Source organism: Augochlora pura, chromosome 10 (genome assembly GCF_028453695.1).
Source record: "Augochlora pura isolate Apur16 chromosome 10, APUR_v2.2.1, whole genome shotgun sequence".
Taxonomy (NCBI): domain Eukaryota; kingdom Metazoa; phylum Arthropoda; class Insecta; order Hymenoptera; family Halictidae; genus Augochlora; species Augochlora pura.
The window spans coordinates 10614547-10639336 of record NC_135781.1 but is presented as its reverse complement, the minus strand read 5'-3'; the positions used below and the strand labels follow the sequence as shown (position 1 = coordinate 10639336).

The 24790-nt window shown below is 42.9% G+C and overlaps 1 protein-coding gene across 1 annotated transcript in view; it reads right to left on the bottom strand.

Moving 5' to 3' along the window:
• Positions 1–839: 839 nt before the first annotated feature.
• Positions 840–24790, bottom strand: part of Eyg (eyegone) — a 39029-nt gene continuing 15078 nt past the window's right edge. Inside the window, exons 2-6 of the mRNA XM_078192686.1 lie at positions 21586–21762; positions 8490–8630; positions 6274–6666; positions 2596–2780; positions 840–2331 (exon numbers count right to left, since the gene is read on the bottom strand). Of these exons, the coding sequence (XP_078048812.1) occupies positions 1744–2331; positions 2596–2780; positions 6274–6666; positions 8490–8630; positions 21586–21762 (1484 nt within the window). The 3' untranslated portion in view covers positions 840–1743. The remainder of the gene's footprint in view (positions 2332–2595; positions 2781–6273; positions 6667–8489; positions 8631–21585; positions 21763–24790) is intronic.

The window sequence follows — 24790 nt, the reverse complement described above, 5'->3', positions numbered from 1 at the left end:
TTTCGTGCTCTCCGCCAACAACCGATTCCACCCGTGCCCCGAAAGAGTGTCGTCCGAGAGAAAACCAGTTTCGCAGTCGCGCGGATTCCTTATTTGCGGGCCCGACGAAACCGTAGATTCGAGTTAATCGTCGATGAGCCTTCTCCCCGTGTCCCCCTCCCCCCTCCCTCCTCTTCTCTTCTCTTCTCTTCTGGACAACATCCCACTCCCGCAGACGTTCGCCAAATTGCGAATTGCCTGTCGAAAGTCGGCGGAAACAGAGATGTTCGACAGATTCGAAGTCGACAGTCAGATTTCGGGATATAGGTGGTTCTATACGATTGATAACGAATGGCAAAGTCCTGGATTAAGTGAAAGACAATTTTCCACGGTTCAGCAAACGTTTCGCTCTCGTGACTTTTGTTAAACTGTCTCACGAAAATAGCGACGCGAGTCGATGTTCGGAGGTAGATATTCAAAGGATTCTGGATCTAGAACATTTAATGAGGGAACGTATCGATAGGTTTTTACGAAATTCATCTATAGACCGTACTAGATTAGTTTTCACAGTCGTATATGTTTCGTATTAATAGGAGACCGATGTACGGATCCGAGGTAACGATTCTGGATCTGCGTTACTCGCTAAGGGTTGATGAATCTTCGAGAAATTCGCGAATACTTTGTAAAAGCTCGTGCCCCAAAATCCAGAGAATGCTTCGCTCTCGTAGACGTTCTCCATAGTAGAGCCTGTCGAAAATGGACAGCAACGAAGACCTATGTTTAGTGGTAGACTAGAAGGGTCGAGGATGCAGGAGAATCGCTGTGAAAAGGTTGATGAATGGTCAGGCCGTGTATAGATTGTAAAAGATCATTTTTCAAAGCCGTGTGTGTGTGGATATTTACAAACGAATTCATTTAAATAAGAGTCACTGTTAACAGAGTTCGGTTACAGTATTATCGTCTGGACACCTACTCCTACCTACGCAGCAGCGTCTAGGCAAATACATGATCAGGATCCGCGCGGCGTAACGATTCGACCGGGACTAGTTCCGAACAGGTTTGTTCCGGGGCGTTGATTCGTTCGCGACGTTGTTAATTACCTATCTAAATGCCTGCGGCTCCGGCGAGAACGTTCGAAGGTGCTTCTAGATCGCGCGAATTTTCGCCGTTTCATCATACGTGCTGCATAATATGCTCGACTCAACGAACGTCCAAGTCACACGAGTTCATCGATGATCAACTTAAACTGCACGATCATTAGCTCGCCGATACGTCGTTCTTCTTGTTGCATAACGAACACGAATTTGATCAAAACTGGAGGACGATCGAGCATTCGTCTGGTCGGAACACACACCGTAACGCCACCGGAAGCCGCGCTGGAGCATTACACAAACGATCTTCGTAGCACTTAGCGTAACCTTAATCATAATAAATGGACCGTAATCGTAGTAAGTAGCTTCCTAGGTGCTAGGGGACATTGTCCGGCTGACATTGTTGATTAGCCAGCGACGGAGAAAGTGGGAGACATTAAGCAAACAAGAGGACGAGTCTCCTGAATGGGATTCCGGCGCACCGATCGATCCAGTTCGACGAAGTCCAAGATAGGGCCCGCGCTCCGAGTGCCGAATTCTCGGGGTTCACGATCGATCTACGGGTTTAGGCAGACACTGAAACGTTCTCACGCTCTCGCCACCGTTCGAGGATTTTCGTCGAGACACCGCGCGAATCACAAGGATCGGTGGAACACCAGATTGGACGCTTCTTTCAGCGATCGTGCTTGGTTAACTCGAGTGGCTGCTGGTCCGTCCAGTGGTCCCTCCAGGCGACGGTGGGCGAGGAGGGCACGTCCTGGTCCGTGTCCTGCACGTCGATCTCCTCGTCCTCTTCCTCGTCCTCCGGCCTCTCGAACTCGCCGTTATTCGCCAGTTCCGAGGAGCCGATCCCGGGCCCCGAGCTGGGCCCGTGCCTCTGCTGCTCGTACGCGGGACTCGAGGGCCTGGGCAGGCTCGGCGAGTCCTCGCCGACCAGTTGGCTGATCATCCTGAACGCGCTGGGCTTCCTCTCCGGCTGCTTCGCGACCGGCTCGACCCTGTCGATTCTCTCGGTCCTTTCCGAAGCCTCCCTCGACGAGGAGTTGGTCACCACCGCCCTGAACGCGCTACTTTCGCCGCCCATGCCGCCGATGGAGCAGCTTGACGCACGGCAGAGTTCTATACCGGATGCGGACTGCGGCTGCGGCTGCGGCGGCTGTTGCTGCTGCGGCTGCGGTGGCGGCGGCGGCGGTGGTGAACGCTTTAAGAGGTTCATGCGCTGATGACGCCGCCACTTTGCCCGTCTGTTGGAAAACCAAACCTAAGAGTCACGAGTTAGGTCGTTAGAACGCTCGTGATCAAAGTCGACTATGGTTCGAGGGCTCGGCGCGCTCCGAAACGAAGGCCTGTCTCTTGCTGTAGCATCGGTCAGTCTTTTAGACTCTCTCTCTCTCTCTCTCTCTCTCGCCAACTGTGCTTCTTGTCTTGCTGCAATCATAGTCTAGAGAACGAATGACGAAGACAGGCCCTCGTGGAGACGCGCCAGTCCTACAACAAACATATCTGCGATGCAATTGATCCCCACCTGTACACGAGCTTCCGACAACGAGGTCTTCGAGGCCAGACGCTCCCGCGTCGACACGCAGGGGTAGTGCGATCTCTCGAACTCTTTCTCCAGTTCCTCCAGCTGCTCGGAGCTGAAGGTGGTGCGGTTCCGTCGGAACTTGGGCTGCTCCGATCCGTCCACGCTACCGTCGTCACCGTCACCGTCTGCGTACAGAAATAACCAGGCTTTTTCTACTACTGTTATCTAGGGAACATCGATCTTTGTTCCGAACTAAGCTGACTTTGTTCCTCAAACTTTCAAAGCGGTAGAATGTAGAAGCAGAAGGTTGCTTTGTCGAACATAGTTCCTGGCTCTACGGTCTTTATACGATAACAGTGATTCAAGTTTCTTTAACCTCAGTAACATTCAAGAAGGAAAGGACAGTCTAGGAACACAAAATTTAGAAAGCGAAGAGATAAATTAGGAATAATATTCCGTACTTCAAGCGGATACTGGTGATGCTAGTTTTAGCGTTAAAATGCATTGGAAGCAAGATTAAAAGATTAGAATTAACTTGGATTAGTAGGATTATATTAGTAACGTTAAAATGCTCGTTGAAACAGAATAAGCAATCTAATTCCAATGTGTTGTGCATTGGTGTCGGCTCTAAGTACGGCCTCTTATAGAAAAACACTTGTAACACTTTTAGTGCTGATTAACACGTTCAACCCGGCGTGTACCACCGGTAGTACACAGACATTTCATTTTATTTGTACATATATCTCACAATTCGTACATAAAGCTTTATAAGTACTTTATAACAATTTCACGCAACAATGTCTGACTTCAGACTCAAGCCACCGACAATAGAAAAAATAGCGAAACAAACACGCGCCGTCAGACGAATACACAGCTGATAATATCGTGCCCCCCGACCGTACGGACTTCGAAAAAATGCGCCGGGTTGAACGTGTTAAACTGAAAAAGTATAGTATCTACTTTTAATATTGTTCTCATCACTTTATGTTATGTTTGCATTATACGAATGCCATACGGGTTATATTATATCCATATTATAAATTATGCAAACATCATGATAGATACAATATTTCATAAATGCCACAGATTAAGCAATTTTGCACTCGCCGGTACTGCATACGAACTATACATCCAAAGCTTTTGAAAGAAGAAATTATTTAAGAAGATTTAATAATTATATTTAAGAATTATTTAAGAAGATTATTGAAAGAAGAAAAAATTTGGAAAAGAAGTAAATCGAGCATACTTCTGGAGTACGGTTTGTACACGATTTACAAACGGTCTACATACGAAGACTATAGACCAACTATAGACTGCGTGCTTCAGAATTACGAGTTGCGGTGTTTCGCTGTTGCACTTGTGCTCTATCGACTCACTTATTATTCTATTACTATATTACAGGGCTTTCTCTTGCTATCCCTTCGGCTAGTAAGAAGGCGCGAGAGTCGTCAGTCAGTGAAACAGTCACAAAATCATATCGATCCACTGTGCTAGATGTTATTGGCTCAAAACTGGTTGAACAAAGATGTTAGGACACTTACAGAAAATTCTAATTTCTTAAATTTATTTCACAATTAATTATATGAAATTGCAGCAAGTACACTTGCAGGGTGTGGCACGATTTTTCGAGCACTTGCGACAGCCTGACAAAAAATGTTTTTAATGAAAATAAATCAGGGCACAATGAATAAAATACAATAAATGGATGGACGAATAACATAAGCGACAAATACTTATAGCATAATATTGTACTTTCGACATTATACGATGCTATAAAACTCGCAGGCATTGCCTAAACTGAATGAATGAAATTAAAGTTTGTACTATTAAATGTGTAGCTGTTCTAATTGTTTCGAAAGGTGTTTACATATCACGTGAAATATCTAAAAGTATACCTAGGCAAATTACATTATACGAGATGGCTCGTTCATAGTTTCGAAGGACTTCGAAGGAGGAAGTATCCTCGAAGCTATATTGAAGAGTATGTTTCGAAAGTTATTGAACGCGTTAATCATTCGTCAAAGGTGGAATTTTCAAACTACAAGCTTCTTAATACAAAATCAACGAAGACTTTCTATTCGAGACCATGAAGTATATTTCTCGTGAATTTCAAATGGCGTACAAATCGCGGGACCGTTGATTTGAACTACACTGTCGGTGGAAAATTTAACATTCGTCACAATGACTTATGAGAATAGAAATCTTGTTCAGGGATGTACAGGTTCAATAATTGCTTCTAGAAGTACATACCCCGCAACTAGTATTGAATCGTTAGCGCTTAGTAACATACTGTATAATCACATAATTCATGCTTGCAGTAAGTGTTATTGGCGCTTTAATAAACGGTACTATTTTACTAATGATCTACACGATTTAATTCGTAAGTATATTCTAATGATTCAAAGTGGATCATTTTAGGCAGGAGCCAGCAGGACAAATGGATTCTCTTTCCTCTGTACTCCTGTAGCCTAAACGTATCATGATTTTGGTACCAGTACTAAAATCTCTGAATCTATTCGTAGTTATAGAATATCTAATAAACAAGACGATTAGTTGCATTTTACAGAATAGTATCATTTTCCTCGGATCGCTACGCGTTAGTGCACATGTAGATTGCAAACTTTTGCGCATAACAACCATTTTCTACTTTAATTACAGGAACAGGAATTAAGTGGTTTGTACCTTCTTTTATCAAACCATCTACTCCAAATTCCTATGATGTTTACACTATTTTTTGATTCGCCAGTTCATATTTGCTACAAGTATACGAAATCTGCAATTGCACTTATAACATATAACACTGCAGATCTCTGTGCGAAATCATACTAATTTGTATCACTTGCAAGACACAGGTGTTAGGTAGTTTCCATTAATAATCCTGATATTCTTGCTATTTTTTTATTTACTTACTTATGTTTCTAATAAATGTATATCGGTCACGTGACTGTTTTTACAATTGGAATAAGTTGTAGGCAATGTAAAGCTATTTGTACACTTTCGAAATACTTCAACTGTTCTATACTTTATCTACAAATTTCTATCGCAAACGCATAAGATAATAATACAAACAAGATCTACTGACAGCCACAAATACGATTCTTTGAGTCTGGTTCATGGAAAAAGTAACTGAAAACCAAGTGTGACTTCGACGATCGGATGCGTACTCTGTTTCCCAAGTATAGTACTCTTTCCCATTAGTTTGCTTCTCAATGGCTGCACCCTCATACATTACAAACAACATTTAAAGAACTCGTTTACTTGGAATACGTTTCCACTAAACTTATGTAATACAATAAATGTATATTTAAAAAGAATTATCATAAGATATTCTACAGAATCTGATTACACGACCCGTAGACTTATTCCGTAACGTTTGATTAAAATCCCGGAACGTACAGCTGTAGGGTTCCGCTGTATCTATTTCGAGAAAGACTCTGTTAACAGTTAGTACAACATATATCAAAACTGATACACATATTTTTATTACAAGGAGGTAACTGTGTATTCTTCGGGTGTTTTTCTTTCCACGTATCTAGCGAAATTAGTAAGAGTACTTTATTCCGTGGAAACCTATTCTGCTATTGGAAGAATACTCGATAACTATCGAATTTTGAAAACTTGAGTCAGCAACGAGATCGAGGAATCGTAAGATAAAAAGTAAAGAGGATCAGTGATCACCTTGTAGGTATCCCCGAGCCATCGCGTCGGCGTGCAGGGAGTGGTCCGCGGTGCCAGCGGCCGATGCAGAGGCGGCTGCAGCTGCAGCTGCGGCGGCTCCCGGGCTCAAGGACGGGGGCAGCAGGAGAGCGGAAGCCGCGCCGGAGATTCCGGTAGCCAACGGCGGCAATATCCAAGGGTGACCCGCCGCCCCCGGTGCTGGCCAGCTCGCCGGCAAATGGTGGCTGGTCCTCGGGTGTTGATGGGCGCTGTTGAAGTACGGGTGTGGACGCGCCGCGTACAAACCGTAGCCGGCCGCCCTCGCGAATTCCGCAGCCGCCCTTTCCGCTGCCCTATTACGCAGGATCCGATTGATGCTGCTCACCGATGGCGCCGTCGAGTTGCTGCACACACCTGAAACCAGCGAACCCGACTCCTTCTCTCAACGATCTTCTCCGAGACCTTCTCCAGATCGTGCGATCTCTTCAAACACAATTATCCTTCCTACCGTGTCATTTGAATCGTAAGCAATGCAATTCTGCTTTCACATCTTTCAAAGACGACGTACAACGTCATAATCATGATCATTGATGGTTCACGCATATTGCATGTGTAATGTTAGATAGAAGCTGATTTTGTAAAACGCAATGGAGACGTTGACTTCGCTTGTCGTTCGAATTAAATGGTGCATTCAGGGTAGCTTGAAAATTGTCTGAAAGAAATCATGCGATACAATGACCGTACGCTAGTCGTTATAAGGAAAAGAAGTTTCCAACAATAGCGATATCGACTTTTTTCTACCATTGTTATTTTTGTCGAATTTAATAACATTTACTTGAACCAGTCTTTACAGTGTACATAGTAACAGAGAGCTCTATCCGGCGTTAGAGTTTGGTACTCGGCGGCGAAACATTTCCTTCAGAATAGTACCGTGGCACGAATAATGTTCGAACGGTTTTATTGAATAAGCGTTACAAGTTGCGTGACTTCGAGTTCAAAAGTCATTTTGAGTTTCTTGCACGAAAAAAGGAGTCCGGCACGCTCCCGAAGACAGATCAAAGAATGCAGTCCGGCCCGCGTCACCAGGCACGTTTTAAGAAAGCGTTTCCTGTGCCAGATAAAGTAGACTCGATCTCTAGCGAGGACTTTTGAAACCGCGCCGATACGCATGGCATCCGGTTCTTTCTGCGTCCGCGTCTGCTCTCGATTTTCATGTAAATGTCACTCGGGTGACGCTACCTGAATGCCCCGAAGGAGAAAGTTGTTGCGACCGGATGAATTTCGATAATTAACCGGGAAAATTACGGACGAGGATGTGTCCCGGCGCGTCGCGACGCTCCACGCATTTGAAAAGAACGTAAAGTGTGTCGACGGACAAGGCCGCGGAGCTTCTTCATTCCATAGCGCGATTGTACACCTACAGGATGCATGAACCACGCGACCACCAACATATAATTGCTCGCTGGTTTACGCCGATTATAAACGGGAGAATATACAACTTCGTTTCTTAAAAGTTTGACAACTCCGATTTGATCCGAAGCATCCCCTTTCGCTTTTAAACAATTTTTATCCGCAACCATCGCCTGTTGCGGAATTATCGATAGCTGAGGATCGCTATTTGCACGGAAATGGATTAACTTCGGATTTATTTCACATTCTAATGAAGGGCGTAATTGTTGGAAACACTTCCTCCCAATGATCAAACGAAAGACATGATTTTCAAAACTATTCATTTAATAAAAATGAGTAATAAGAATTAACTTCGTGCATACATGGAATGGGGAATATTTTTACGCGAACTTCTGAACATGCATTCATTCGCGAATCAAAATGCACATTTTAAATTGCGGACTTTTACTCAAGATTTTATTTCATAGATTATTTCTCCAAGTTCATGATGAGAAACTAATAAAATCATGCATCAACTAGAAAATTTCTTCTGAATAAGTGTCTTCGGAATCTCGGTAATCGTAAATTCTAAAATTTATGATCATTTGACGAGTCTCGTAAACCTCGTTGGTTAAGAACACTGCTTCGTTCTTGTCAAACATAAATTTGTATTCGGTCATTGACTCTTCCAATTAAATAAAAAAATTTCAATCTTGCCTACAGATCCGCAATTTACGTATTAATTCAAGATCGTTCCCGAAGGGGTAAACGTCAGCAACTGGTAATATTTTCATAGCAAGCGGCAACAATTCGCAAATTCGAGCTGTAAGAATCGAGAATTTCCTTACCTTCGGAGATGAGTCTCTCCCGGATCTCCCACGCGAAGATAGTCGGGTTTTCCCTCTTGTACTGTTCGATCTTGGCGACGACGGCCGGCGTCGCGACTTTTGGCTTGCTGCCACCGATTACGCCCGACGGGCGTAGCGTACCTGGAACACGATAGAACGAGCTTCAAGGACAAGGTGCTTTGGTAACACTGACGGTGCGGTGTCCGCCGATAAAATCGCTCGTAAACGCCGATGCTGGGCCGCGTTTATATGCCTCGTGCCGCATTCGAGCCGAGCCCGCATAATTTCGGAAAATCACGCGACCATCGGGTATCTCGGCCTAATGACAACGTCCCCGCGGCTCGGACGAATATGGTCTGTCAAATGGCGCTTATAAATGTGCCCCGAGCATACCAGCTTGATCGCATACCCCCAGAAACTGCCGCCTCTCGACCGTGCAAACGTTCTCATAGTCTGCTGGCTTCTGCGCCCAATTTACTTCACAAATATTAAACCTTGCATTTCGATATCGTTAACCTTTTCTGGCAGAGGAAAATCGAAGTATATTTAGCAAATATATATATATCTCTTCCATCAGATACACTTCAATTTCTTTCAACGCATTCACCGCCACAACTGAATAGCAAGTCGCGACTGAGTAACGAAACTGGGAAATTAAAAATTGTAGCGATTGCTTCTTTAAACTTTTCGTATGCTACAGATCCTAATAAAATTTAGTCTGATCGAATATGCGACTATATAAGTTTCTAAATTTAATCAAACTAAGAGTGTGTGATGAATTTGTAACCAAGCATAATTTGCACTTTAATTTCTAGAAAGGATTTATACAGTACATTAAAGAAGTACTGATTTTTAACGCATTATATTTCAAATGTTCGACGAAAGACAACGAAACATTGGATAAAAAGAATGGATAAAAGAAGGCGGTTATTAACCGCCCGATAAAAGCGTAGAATAATTTGCATGTGCATGTGTTAGAAGTCCATGTACATGTAATTGCAGTTTATAACGTGCTCGCTGCTGAGGACGAGTCTGATCATGATTAGTTGCTTCTACTTATTTCAGTCTGTAGGAAATCTTGCTTCGGAACGTTTATTATTTATCGTACAACGGCGAACATTCTGTCAGAGCTACAAGACAGGATGAGAATCCTCTACGGAAGTGATGTGAGTAATAGTTTAACTATTAGGCATTACATATTAACAGTTTACGATGGAAAAACGTGCCACACACGTTGAGATGTTTCTCTTTTCACAACCGTTTTCTTTCGAATCGAGAAGCAAGAAAGATATATATTTAGTTTGCTGTATTATTGTATACGCTTCTAAATATAAACATGCAAAACGTATGTGAAACGCAAAAAAAAAGATATAATTTTGGTATCATTTAGTCATAACATCCACAGTTTAGTAATTACGTCCACTTCGATACTATAAACATTCTAGTACTGTGTATTACTTTCTATACTTGCTACCATAATATCGATAATATAATAACATTGGTGCTAAATTTGTGCTGAAACATACTCAGAAATTATAATAAAATGGGTAAACGGAAAATTTCTGTAATGGTATTTTCTAGTAGAAGACTCTGGTTATCGCCTCTATTTTTGCAGCACGCGATTAAATAATCTTCGATCGAGTAGAAAAATGGTGATGGAGGCTGTTTTGCAGGAGCTTTCAAGTTTCGAGAGCCAGCGCCGATTAGCTAATCAGAAGCGGCCCGAGGCGGTGCTCTCGTGCCGGTAGGCGAGAGAAACGTAACGAGGCAGCATGGCAGCCGGGGACACGGTATCGGAAACGTTACACGCGCGTCTATTCCCCGATCGGTTCATATTTGATATCTCTGATTATCGCAGGCTATCGCATGCCGGTATCGTTTCACGCGCTAAGCTTCTAATGACTGCGCCGTAAGTCCGCCCAGACACGATAGGATTAGTATCCGATGTCGAGAGCGCCTATGCTCCCCGGGATTTCAATGCCGGCCGAGAGAGCTGTATCGTTTTGTGTCTCCATATTGCCAACACGAAACTTGCCACGAGGATCCTCTTCCTTACCCCGAACGGCCAAGTATCGGGTTCGCTACCCTCGTACATCTTCGCTGAAACCACAATAGATGCCCAGCTGCCTCTCCTCTCGGTACGGTCTTTCGCGTTCCGATTTTTTCATGTCTCTCCAACCTCTCTCGTAAACATGTCCCACAAGCTTGTATGGACACTTTGCTCTTACATCAATTACGCGCCTCGTACATGGATTCATTACGGTGTCCTCTCTCTCTCTCTCTCTCTCTTTCTCTCTCTCTCTTCCGATGTTGTTCCATCGATGTATTCAAATATCGAACAAAAAATATACGAGCGATACGAAGGCACCTATCTTGTCCTCCGTACTTTGTCGAATGTATTCGATAGCACAGATCAAGTGTCCACCAGAACAAGAAGAACTAATTTAAAAGCTCTTACGAATAGACTGTAGATTTTTATGCAAAATCAAAATGATCTACCTCTTAATTATCTTCCTCTTTAAGTAACATGAGTAAGTTGAACATAATGTGAATTATGCGAGTTAATTCTTCTAACGTTTTCACAGTTTTGTATTTCACTTTTCTCACAAATGCATAAAATTCGCAGTTTGCTTATGAATATACTCTTGTATTTTTGTGGGATTTAATCCGTCCGTACAATGTAATATTTTGTTTCATATTCTATAAGAGGATGCGCTACATGCAACGCAAAGATGTTTATCAATGCTAACGTTAGTAGCGAACATATGTACTTAAATAATCTTATACATATATTCTAGCGATGTTTATGTATCGTTGCATGTAATCATTAGTGTAACCTTTTAATCCATATCTTTTAATTTGTTTTGATATTTTATTAGAGGATGTGCTGTAGGTAATGACGCGCGGTTCACAATTATCTCACATGTTTGTTTTTGAACACCTGGAGTCTTTGCAGGAGGTCTGTTTGTTAATGTTAATCTTTAGTTTTATTTTTTATTATTTTGTTTTTTTAGAATTAACCCCTCGCACTATAACAATTAGTCAGACTCGTGCTGAAGATTTTATGCAAGCTCTACTAAATATGAATATTATTAATTCCTTCTACATCGAAGTAAAACTGAATTCTTCTGTCATCAAAGTATAGAAACGAAGGTAAATAAAGACAATTCAGGAAACAAAAATTGTCTGGTCCTATTAGGAAAATTATTAAGTACGAATAAATGCTAATCGTCGTAGCATGAAAGAAGCGATAGTGCAAGGGGTTAATACAACAATGGTTTCTTTCACTCTGGGATGTCTTCAGGTCGTCTCGAAGACGTCCAGTTTAAGTCGTAGAACGTTCAATCCGAAAATCAACGACAAACGACAAACTTTGGGACGTTCTGTGCTACCTGAGATGAAGACAAACTACCAACACAAAAGCTAAGAGATAACATGCTTAAATAGTCTTACATTGGTTAAGACAACATGCTCCTGCAACTTTCACGAGACGTTACATGCAGTAACTAAGGGGCTATCATTTGCTTTTTCCACGACATAGTACTTTATTTTGCTCCCTTGCGAGAGAACGTGTTCCACGCAATGCGTTATACGTAACTATGAAATGCTGTGGCTAGTAATGAATAAATAAAATTTCTCCGTAACAAAAGTTTCTTTTCAAAGCAGGTATAGACCTAAACGGAATCTGATGGTGAACGTTTAGAATGGATACTAGTAACAGCTATCTCAAAAAACCCCGTGTAGTTGAATTGATTTCAACTGGAAAATCAAACTTCATTTTCTCATTGCGAGGATAACATAATGGTTTCAAAGTGACATGCGTTGAACCGTTCGTGAAAATTTGATTCGGGCGGTGCACGCGCCAGTTATCATTGATTTTACTACTTTACCCCGAATGTTAGCTGCGGATAGTCTCCCCTGGGAAAACTGTCGCGAAGCATGGGTGGTACGCCTGCATAATACAGAATCGTTGGGACACGGTTCATGAAATGACATGCCGACGATTATCTGCCGCTGACGTGCACGCGTTACGTGAATAAGCCCGTGCGAAGACCGGCGAACGCAGCCATGATGCAGTAGTATAATACGTAAAAATTGCACCGCTTTGACCCTCGCCATGACGTCTGGCTCGTTTCGATCCGTTCCCTTCGAGGGAACGGGCAATTGAACCGCGTTACATCATGGCAAACAAAAGATGTCAATTTGATGAATTTCAAACGCGAATGATTGTGCGCGCGCGAAAAAAGTGACGGCAGGACAGGTGGTGTGGCTACATTGAATCGGAATAACAAGATCCGCGAGAAGATGTAATTTCCGTGTCAGAATCCGACGAGGATGTCATAGAAAAAACCGTTGCACTATTCGCGAATGCAAATGCGAGTCGATGGAAAAATGCTAATGTTTCTGACTCGCATTTATAGATGGCTATGATAACCGGACTGCGGTACTTTATGCAAAATCCTGGGCCTCGTTGATTCGAATTCATTGAAACATTTGTCTCCTTGGAAGCAGATCCGTGTATTTAATCCAACACCTAGAGATTTCAATTCATCTTTCGTTTGCCGAACACGAAAGATTCGACGAAATACAGTATACTATGCGACAAAGTGAATTTGCCAATTTCTACAATTGTTTTTGCTTGATCGGTATATGCTATTGGAATTATCCTTACGTGGATCGATACTATAGACTTACCCGAATATTTCTCGTATCTCAATTTATCTTCAGGTAAAGCGAGAAAACTGAGAATAAATTACTCACAAACTAATGACGTTGATGAGCAGAAACAACTTTCAGATTCCCACGAAACTTACTAGCAGAGTGAGGATTTCGTGTGTTTACATTGATGGCATTTAAAAGTTCTGCTGCTTTATTTTATTCGCAGTCTACTTATTGGAATATACATGAATTGTCAGCCATTGTTTGAAAGGTGGAACTGGCATTGGACAAAATCGGAAAGCGCATCTAATTTCCAGTAATTGTATCGATCGGAAAGACAATGTTCAAGGCGGTTCGCAAGAAACAATGGCGAACTCGGTTCGAAGGAAGGTCAGAGACGAGATAAAGGACGCATCAGTTGAAATGCGTGTCCCAGAGGCGACTGCAGCTCCGGTCGGAGCTGCTTGAATCGCGGGAGAGTCCTCGAAACGGACTCGGTGTTGGCAAGGTAATGGAAACCAGAGGCGCAGGCAGACTTGAGCAATTATCGGTCGTTACGTACTATTATTAATAACAATAATGACGGCTAAAGTCGGCAGGGTATCGCGTGCGCTCCCACGGGTGAAGTGCGTGCCGGGTATAAACGATGTACCCGGCTAATAGGTATCCATGCCTCGAGCAAAAATTCCTTGCCCCGACCCGACGTATCTCTCCTCTCCTCTATCGAGTGCCTGTCCGTCTTCTTATCTCCCCCCCGCCTGCCTCTCTTTGCTTTTCTGCATTTTGCTCCGTGTGCACGTGTGCACGTCGATCTACTCGCCAACAGAAAACACTTGCAAGTAAGAAAAAGAGGAGGCTTCGATAAAAGTTGTTGCTGTTGGACCCGGCGATTCTATTGGCCGAGACGTTCGACAAGCTGAAGCCCGTAATGAATAATAGTTTCATGCAGCGCGTTTTTGATAGCAAGTCGTCTGTCGTCCTGTCACGCGGATGGGGGTGCGTGCAGGTAAACGTTATCCGTGGTGCACAACGATGCTACGACGGGCAATTGTGCTAGCAGCCGATGCAGTATGCGGAAACCTGATTGGCTTTGCCAGCGATAGACATCGTCTATGAGTATCGATACTCCGCAAGTACGGTGTACGCAGATTCAACTTGGAGTTTAAGCACAGCCTATTTTGTTACGGAAGTTAGTCAGAGTTACGACAAGAATACTTGTGAAGGACAAGAGACGCTTCGTCAAGAAATGTTTCTTTAAGGCATTGCTACCTCTCGAAGAAAATTAGTTGAATGTGTATTGAAAATAAACAATAATTAGACAAGCATAGACGAACACTTTTGCTTTTTTGTCAATTATGCAATTCTAGACTGTGAATGCCATAAATGAAATTAAACAGCATGGCTAAGTGTTAGAACATTCTCCAATATTCTGGTTAGACAATATGATCTTTGTGGCGTAGTCACATTTTCCGCGTTATTGTTGTTCGTTGACCAAAATCGTTAAAACAATTTAAAGTTATTCCTTTTGTCTTTCAACGTTTTAGTATGTATAGATCACGCTTTAAGATGTAAGACAACATCTTCGAAAATATGACTTACATCACTATGATTCTAGCCCTTAATACGAGAATGACTTAACCGTTCCTTAAATCAATGTCCAACTTTCAGTTTTTGTACACTAAAAAGAAATGAACACATTCATTTCTGCGTCATCATTCTTCTTCCATGCGACGCCAATAAACTTATATTCCACGTTAAAAGAGCGACCAACTAAAATAACAGATCGGGGGTAGCATGCACCAAATTCAAGCAGTGATGTCCTCAAAGGGGCTGCAGAAAAATGTAGCGTTAAAGCTAGTGACTCTAGCGCGAAATCCGTCAGCCGAAGTACGAATGAAGCAATTACGATTTCAAATTATTAGACGGTGGGACACTATTATTCGACGACTGCCGGTGCTGAATAAATGATACGGGCGAACAAGAGCGGGCTGTTATGAGTCGACGGTACCTCGCATCATCGGAAAACATTTATCGTTACGAATTCATTATGGCGAACAAGAGTAATCGGAGGGAGAAACGACACCCGTTGCTACCGCCGCCGTTCGAATCGTTACCAACGAAGTCGAGAAACCGCCACGCGTTCCGCTCGCACTCCGCTCGAGTTGTCCCGGTATTTCCATCGCGGCGATCGATCTTGGTACAAGCGGATAAGCGGACCGATGGAGTAGAGCGGGCGAATTAATTGTCCGGGCGGCATACCGCTGGTGAAATTAGACGACATCGTTCCGCGTTGCATTCTTCAACAACACTGGAGAAAGAGATATATATTATTCATGCGAGTCGATCTCGAGATCCGCCGCCTCCTTTGTCCGTTTTCGATGTCGCGAAAGTCTTCGACGGAAGCGTCGCTGCTTGTCCGACGATAAAACCGTGACGATCTTCGTGTTGATCGTTCTCGTGTTCCAAGAACGATTTTATGGGAGAATTCTGGCGTGGATTCCTCTTGAATTGTACACTGTCCGTATATTATCAGGAAATTGATAAACTTCAGTGGATGTCTCAAGTGACGACCTGGACTTCAAAGGGGAAGGTAGTTCAAATGATCATCTGCGTCCCGTTTCATGGACGAGTTGCTTTCTTTACAACCATGTAATTAATGATGGTTAATATCATTCGCAAACTCATTTGGCAACTTTTTGAATATTCACCTCGTAGATCTATTATTAGGCTTCATATTGACTCATTGTGAACAGGTGTTCGCTTACGGTACTTTGATATTGGTTTTACGCTTTACAATAATATAGATTTCGTGCGCGCGAGACCAGCGGAGGCTGTTCAAATTAAAGTTATACAACACCATAGAATAGTATCGATTAGACTGTAGAGTTTATGCTATTATGGTAGTATGGTTAAACAATTGTAAAATATAAAAGTATCATTTACGATTTATTGAAATTATTACTTAAAGAAGTATAACATATTTCGAATTTAAGTAGATCAATCTAATACAGTCCACATTGAACACGCTTTATCATAAGTCAGTGAAGAATCAATGCATCGTTGTAATGAAATAACTATTTCATTATCGGAACACTTGTATACTCAAGATCTTACTGTAAACAACACCCACAGTATCGAACTACACATTCCCCTAACATTACATTGCACAATAAAGTTTCTACCACACGAGGAAATCAAAGAAAATAATCTCACCGCAGAAAGAAGATCTTTGTAAACTCAAGGATATACATTATCTAAAAAAAGTAGTCGGAATTTCTCATTCGAAAGTCCCACGATGCATGTATTAAAACAATCTTTTGTATGTAAGTAGTCATTGCTGTGCTCAGTTGTGACATTGAGTTTAATCGCGATCTATCAACCATTGTGATCCAATCGAAACCTTCTTCTTAAATTGCAACAAACAGGAACAAGAAAGAAATTTAGTTCCCTGTTTAATAATTTTATTAAGTTAGTAAGAGTATACGGATAATCCTAGATTCTCTTAACCTGTGTACTGATTCAAATCTTACGAATCTATTATATTTTATCTATATTATATTATCTATATATTTGTCAAGTGACCTTTATGCAAAGGCGATTCTTGGATTTTGCATCGCGATAGTGATTTTTCGTGCACGTTGACCTTGCGCGTGGATTTCTGACTGAACAGACAAGCAACCTTATCGGTCAAACACCGTATAACACTAGATAGGATCTCGTGTGACGTTTTCCTATCTCACAAATTCAAATTACCACAATCGAGAAGGCGTTTTGAATGTTTTGAAGACTGGGAAAAACGTCGGCGTGTAAGTATTGCCTCGGGTAGGATCTTTTTTGGATGTGACAAAATCAATTTTAATGTCTCCATAAGTACCTTTTGTTTTCCACAAAAATTCTGGGTGCTTTTTTTCTATAATGTATCCTTCAAGAAAACGAAAACGTAATCTACCGAGTTCCACGGTCTAGTAATCGCAGCGATAAACCGCAGCTGGTGGTGATTCATCCGATAAATTAGCCAGATCTCGCAGAATTTTTACGGCGTCTGCGAACGTGCGAACAGGTTAATTGAATCGGAGCGGTAACGTTTGTCACCGGGCCCGGTATTCCGCTCGAGATGAAGTTATTAAATTCGCAGCGGCGCGGACGGGTATCCGTGTCAGGTAGGCGAATTCAGTTTAGCCTTGCGCAGGTGCTGAACGATCCACAATCCACGGAAAATGTGGTCCAGTGGCGTCGCGTCTGCGCGGACAGGAGCTGGTTCTTCGCCGGTATAGCAAGAGGAACGCGGCAGAGATCGTGGCCAGAGAGCAATAAAAAATGGAGGCGAGCCACCGAGCACGGGTTGGAACGTTGCGCCGGTTTTCTCTCTTTCTCGGATCGGTCTCCGCTCGGCGCTCCAACTTCTTCGGTCCTCGTTAACTTTACGAGCCGCTCGTAAAAATACCGTTCGGCTTGCTCGCTCTCGAGACTCGCCGGTAATGTCTTCATCTCCACCGGATACGGACTCCTTAGGCGTCCCGAGGTGAATATAATGTACCATAATCGACCGACCAATTACTTAACAGCGGCGAACAATTAATCCCCCGGGTCCGCCGCGATCCACGATCCTCTCTCTCTCTCTCTCTCTCTCTTTCTTTTTCTCTCTCGCCGAGAGCCGATTCCGCCCGGAATCTTTCCTACCAGATCCGCGAGCATAAGTCCCCTCTTCGGAGCGGAACGCCTCCGGCCCCCTCGGTAACCATCTTGGAGAACCTCACGGTTTTATTGACTCTTCGTCAACCGCTACGCCCGTGATCCAAGAAGAACAAAGCTGAGACGATCCGCTCGGTATACCCACGGAACAAATTCCTCTCGATCCGGGCGGAATCTTCTTTCCTCCATCAGCGGAGACAGAGCCATTTCTTTACGCGCGAGATCAACATCGCTACCTGATTATCACGGTTTACTGACTTTTCTCTAAAGCAGTTTCATTACGGGTATGTTCCGCCGCGTTGCCTCTAATGAGAATGATTCGTTTAGTCGGTGATAGAATTCCTATTAGTATCTGTTACCTTCCACCGCACCGGTTTGACTTCTTTTCAAACAACATTTTGGAGTACCTTCAAGTTTTCGTGACCCCTTGTTAAACTTAACGCATTATATTTCTTTTCATAATTTCTATGCAATGCTATTTCTTGCCAGACGGGATAGAGCGCGTATTTAATCATTTTTATACAAATTATTTACTGTACTATGTTCTCTATGTAATCACTTACACAATACAAAATATCGGTAAAGATAGTGTTAATGACATTCGGTGAAGGAGCGTTCATACGCTTTCAATTAGTGAACGATATAGATTTATAGCATTTTCTTTTATGAGTTCTTAAAGATTGCTGGCATGGTGTCGCATGGAGTATGGCTCTAATATTCTACCGTATGTTGGAGAATACGGATTCGATTTGTAAACAAGAATATTTAAATGCAGTTTTCAGATTTGCCAGTAAATGGTTGAGAATCGTTGACCGACTGGAAGCGCGCCAAATATGACACTCGATCGTTGATTCCAAGGCGAAAGGATCGCTAACTCGGGTAGGAACACGGAAGGATCGCAGCGATTATTGACAAATTATCGGGGAACGCGCCAGTCGAATGGTCGAGAGGTTTTACAGGCGAAAGAAACAGCTGTTACGAGTTAATCTGTGGCGGCTAACGAGCTCGAAAGAGCGCCATTTCTTCGTGACGGTCGTTACATCTTCGGACGATACCGAACGCGCTCCCTCTTATTTCACCGGCGAAACGCCCGGATAACACCGTAGATACCGAGCAATCTCCTCTCCGCGTTCTTTCGGTCACCTCGGACATCAACGAGCTGCGATTAACGTCATCGTGCTCGAGCCCGGTCCACGGAAAAAACCGAAAATCGCCGCGAAATTGACTCGTAAACGGGTTTTAGTGCGCTGCGCTGGTCGGCGGCCGTTATTCGAAGATCTACGACCGGTGTCGCTGGCGATCGACGCTTCTTCACCAAGATCTTAAGCCGCGAACGATTTAGGCGAACCGTGGAACGGTCGCGTCTTCTTCATACCGGAGACAATTAGTCGGTTCTTCGACGCTTGAACGTTCCGTGGCTGTCGCGTCTGCGGAACTTCTTTTAATTAGTGTTCTTGTTGTTGCATTTGTACACATCTTTTAGCGAAGAAATTAGTGAACAAGTTGATTCCAAAAATCATTCAGAACGTTTAAGCTTTTCTGAAGACCTGGTTGATGAAGGCAAAAACATCGTGTAGGTATACTTTTGTGACTGAAGTACTAGATCCATACAAGTGTATTTAATATCGTTATTTTGCTGGATTTTCTGCACTAAAGTTTACTGTGAGTACAGGAAAATTCACGGGAAAATTATTGAAATGGTTTAGCTCTTTTTGCTATTTCTAGCACGATTATTTCTGCACGTATGTATTTGGTTTAATAGCGGTAAAATAGCGAAGCATTACAAGTATGTAATTTCTGCAATGTTACACAAGAACAAAGTGCAAACTGCAGTTCTGCGAAATGCCACTAAATAACTGGAACCAACGTAGAATTTTTGAAGGTAAAGTGAATCGTATACCAATTTTACTTTGACTGGGATTAAATTAATCCGTTTGACAACTCAACACCTCGCCTGCGTTTCTACTAGGTTTCACTTCATAATGAACTTCCTCAGAGAGCGGTATAACACGTTCTCATGCTACATTGTGTATCGAAGTTCAGTATTACTTTACATCCGGTTTTTTGTGAGCATTTCAACATGTAAAATATGAGTAGGTGTGAAGTATCGGATGTTGTACTTCACCGAAGGTGGCTCTTTGAAGCTCTATCGAAGTATTACCGCGCATCAGCGTTGCACAGTAGAATTGCCCATTGGGCATGTATCAGCCTGAGTGCGAGGCTCCTCCTCTTCTGTAACGGCTACGTGGTAGGGGACCTTGCGATTGTGTTTGCGCGTCGATACTATCCACGACTGTCTTTTCTTGTGACTTAACTATACGAATTTTCTACAATCCGTTCCTCCTACATACCGGTTATCGAAGTTATCAGCTTTCATACATTTCCACTATCTGATCGCTATTTTTAGTTATTAGTAATTCTGCAGATAAGTCGTTGGATCCTTTCCATTCTAATCAATTAACCGCACAAATCATTTGTGTCGCCATTCTATTGTCACAGCAATTATATAATCTGTTCAATGATAATTGCGCATTCACGGCGCTTTGCTATAATCTAGCCAAGCATATGCTGCAGAACGGATGACTCATTCGGCCACTTTGCTAAAGCTGTACTGCAAGCTCTTTGCACGAACTTTCATTTTCCAACTTCCGCGTTGCTGTTCGATTCGATCCGAACGGTATCCGTAGCTCGCTCAGATGGCGCCGCCGCAATTACGAGCGAATAATTACCGAATGTCCGGGGAAATAATAGCGATCGATAACCGCGAGAGGCTCTCTTTTACGTTCGATTCGTGCCGGGTATCGCTTATTTGCCGTTCCCATTTCGAGCCAGGTTTCGAGCCCGAGTTAGCTTCGCTGCGCTTGGAGCACAGTCTAAGCTAACTGATTTCGCGGCGAGCCGACGGTTTCGCTTGGTTAAACGATCGCTATTTGACTACACGACCCACTCGCTCGCTCGAGAATGTCTATCATTATACCCGAAGACAGATTCAAGCTTTCTCGAATTTGATCGAGGAAGAAGGGTTCTCGCGGATCCGTGTCACGCATCGTTAAACGTATACGTGGTCGCTCGTCTATCTTTTCTGCTACCAGAAACGTTGTCGGATCAAAAAGCTCGTCTATCTTTTCTCCTACCAAAAACGTGTGCAGAATTCGAGAAAATTATCTTCCACTTTTCACAGGCGCTGAGTTTTGTCGAAATGAAGTGTGTAGAACAATGGAGCCGATTTTGTAGGGTGATAAATTGCAGCTTTGCTACGTTTCCGAACATAATTAATTTTATATTGATCGAATAAGATGTATTAAATTTGTTTAATATTTTATTATGTTTACTTTAAAATAATACAATTTTATATGTCCTATTCGATAAATATAAAATTAAGTATGCTCGAAATAAACTAAAGGGCCAACAGTTGGATCGTACCAAGTGAAACAATGTAATAAATTGAAAATTATTATGATATCATTGTTGGATCTTTCCTGCATATTCAACGCTTCAGACTTCACTCACTCATTTTTGCTATAAGGACATCAAATCCTGGATCTAGCAGTCAGACGTAAAATGTAAATTATGTTCGAGAACTCAATCTCAGAGAAATGCGAAAATTCTTTTGTCGAAATGAAAATATTGAGATACTTTAGAACTCGTTCGAACAAACAGCGGTTAAGAGGCTGCGATGTGATTAACATCTATCGTAGAGTAACAGAACTTCCGTGAACATTGCTTCATCGTCTCGAAAACTCACCCAGAAGTTTGCTGACGACTACGCCCTGTTGGTTCAAAGACAGCGCGTGATTCGCCAGGTCGTTGTAGTGTCTTAGGGCTCCTAGTTCTTGAGTCAGTTCCAACAACCATTGTCTGCCAGCTCCGCCGCCATTGCCGCTGGCGAACGGGCCCGCGGTGCAGTTTTGCAAGCTCACGCCTGCAATCATAACAAACCAACCAATTATATTTCCACTCGACACGAGGGTCAGAGGACTCGACGTCTTCTAAATTGCCAGGTAACGAGATCGTCTTTAAATTGTAACTCGACGATCTTAAAAATCAGTCCATGTCTTTCTGAAACCTACACAAATGTTTTACAGTCTAACACGATAACATTAAATTCTGGAATGATGTTAATAAAAGAATAGACTTTGATTTCGATTTAAGAGAAAGAAGTAACATCCATCCACAACTAAGCATCCAACCTGTCACTGCTACATCAAACAATGGATCATAAGGTCACTGTCGTTCATTTTCCCGAACGATGCAAATGGGTTAACATAATGAGCATAATACAAAATTGTACAACAAAGGTTTTAAGTTGGAACAAAACGTCAAATGCAATTAATTTGCATTACTTATAAAGATTTATCTAATACACCATTCATTACAATAATTTAATTTAATTTATATATACGGATGAACTCCCATTTTTACAATAACAAGAACAAAGCGCAATTTATGTTGAACAGTTAAGAATCAGTGACTCAGATGAAATTTTCAAAAATCTGTTTCAAACCAAGAAAGATTGGCTATGAATATGCCCACAATAACACGTATTAGAACGAAAGATTATTCTAGTATCAAAAGAAAAACGCGTTCCTTTAAGAGTGACACAATGAATAACGACACATTGCTACATTGTTCCTAAGACATTGAACTGTCCCAAAAAGCAGAAATTTCCGCGAATTCGGTGTGCAAAGTCGAAAGCGTGAAAATTACGTATTGGACGGGAACAATGCGTGCAAAAAAGCCGCGACGAACACCTTCCCCGTGGCGTCGTAATCGTTGCGAATTAATTTAAATTACTCTGCCGGCGGCATCCGATAGGACTGTTTAGCGATCTCGATCCCGATCTCTCGGTGGTATCGTGGCTGAGGCAGGCGCGTCGCGCGCATCTGCCCGTTTAAATCGCGGCGATTAATCACCGGAGGTGTGAAGACCCTCGTAATTCCCCGAAGGACACCTCGGGAGCGGTTCGCGACTTCCCCGTGATTTTATAGGCGGCTAATCTCGAGGACGTTTCGTTTCGTGCCACTCGATGCAGGCGAACGAAACAGAGGAAGAGGGAGAGAGAGATATAGATATACAGAGAGAGAGCAGAGAGTAGGAAAGAGAGACAGAGAAGAAGATCGAGAGAGAAGAGGAGAACTGGAGACGAGGATTTACGATCGAACGGGGCCACAGTATTGAGTGCGATCCATTTTTCGCTGGGGGAACCTTACTTTCAGGCTCGAACACGCCGATCGTATCTTTCCTCGAAGGGGTGTGGTGGTGGGGTGGCGGACACGAGAGTGCCGAGCGATCGGTAAGAAGGGTGTCGCTGGCGGACAGTTCGCGTTTCACGGCTTCTCTGCTCTTTGATTTTCTCCTTTTTCAGAGTGCTGCTGGGCTCCGTTCGCTTTTCATACCGTGAATCCGTAATTGCGTGAAATAATCACGCGATACCGGGTGTGATATTCGCCGAAGAGAGACAGAGGAGCAACGAGGGAAAGAGAGAGAGAGAGAGAGACCGGTACGGTTGCCCCGGAGGCGTGCGCGAGCGAGTAGCTGCTCTCCGAGAGATCGGGGCGTTTCGAATTAATTTCCAGGAGGAATCACGGCCGATGGAATAATCGTAATTAGCGTCCGGGCACCGCGGACGGCCCGTGATTTTACGGGCGGATAATCTTAACGACGTTTCGTACGATCCGCCAGGACGATAGTTTACGATCGTACGACGATGTTAAAGAACCGTTCGCCGGACGCGAACGATCCCGCGCATCGTGATCCCAACAAGCTCTATGTGGACGTCGGACAACGATCGGTGTCGATCTCCTCGATCTTTTCTATCTCTCTCTTCCTCTTTTTCTTTCTCGTTCGCATTCAGCTTGGATCCAGAAGGATATTCGTGGACGGGAAATTAAATTCCGGAGAGGTAGATAGAAACGGCCGGGACCCCGAGCTCATTTGTAACGCGTTGTTTCGACTGGTTACGAGCGGACCGAACGCGCGTACGCGTCCGCTCGTTTACATAGCGGCCGTTTAATTAATTAGTCTTTTATGGGCCGGCCGAATTGCCAATCGCCGCCCCGGATGGATTTTACGCGGACACTCGTCGCTCGTTAGACCTCTTACAGTCATTTCTCCGTGCCGATACACGACGACGACACTCGACAAAGTAAGGACGCGGAGGATGAGTAGCGATTCGTCGTGACCACTCGATCTCTCGGACGATAGTCTGCTCAGCTGGTGCGCGCAAAGCGCGATTTTATACTTGGCTTTAACTGGGCACTATAAACATTTTAACTGGGCCGCGGATCCGAGCCACGAAACCAAGATTTTCTCCACAGTTTGCTAGGGACTGGAGCTCAATGCAAACGTGTTTCTTCTCCAGGCGGTTTTAATGAACTAAAATTAATGTAACGATGTTGTTAGTTTCTTCTGAATTTCGCTTGCGCACCTATTTCATGGATGCGTGAATTTCACTGTCCCGTTGCATTTAAGAGAATTTAATTATGTTCGTAAATTCACTTCGTTTATAATGTAGATATGCATATGTATCAGACGCATATTCAACGCCTAGTTGCAACAAGAATGCACGAAGTCCGAGAACAGCAAAAATGTTACACTCGCGACAGACGATTTAAAAATTTTCATTATTACGATTATTTGATGAAATTTGATAGTTGAATCTAATTCGTTTGAGAATACAATCAATTTTCTTGAGACTTTCTGAAAGCAGAAATTATGACTTGAAGGTTGTACGAATTTTTCTGTTTCAGAAATTGCTTCATATGCTTTTCATCAATAAATGGTATCGACGGTAGAATTCTCTTGAACTAGTCATATTGTTGTCATAAATGTGTTTAACAAATCTAGTGAAAATTAAAATCATATCAAATGAATACTTCCATTGTCCTTAAAAGAGTACCACCAAGTATGTATTCTATTTACTTACAAACTATCTACTTTAAAATTGATTA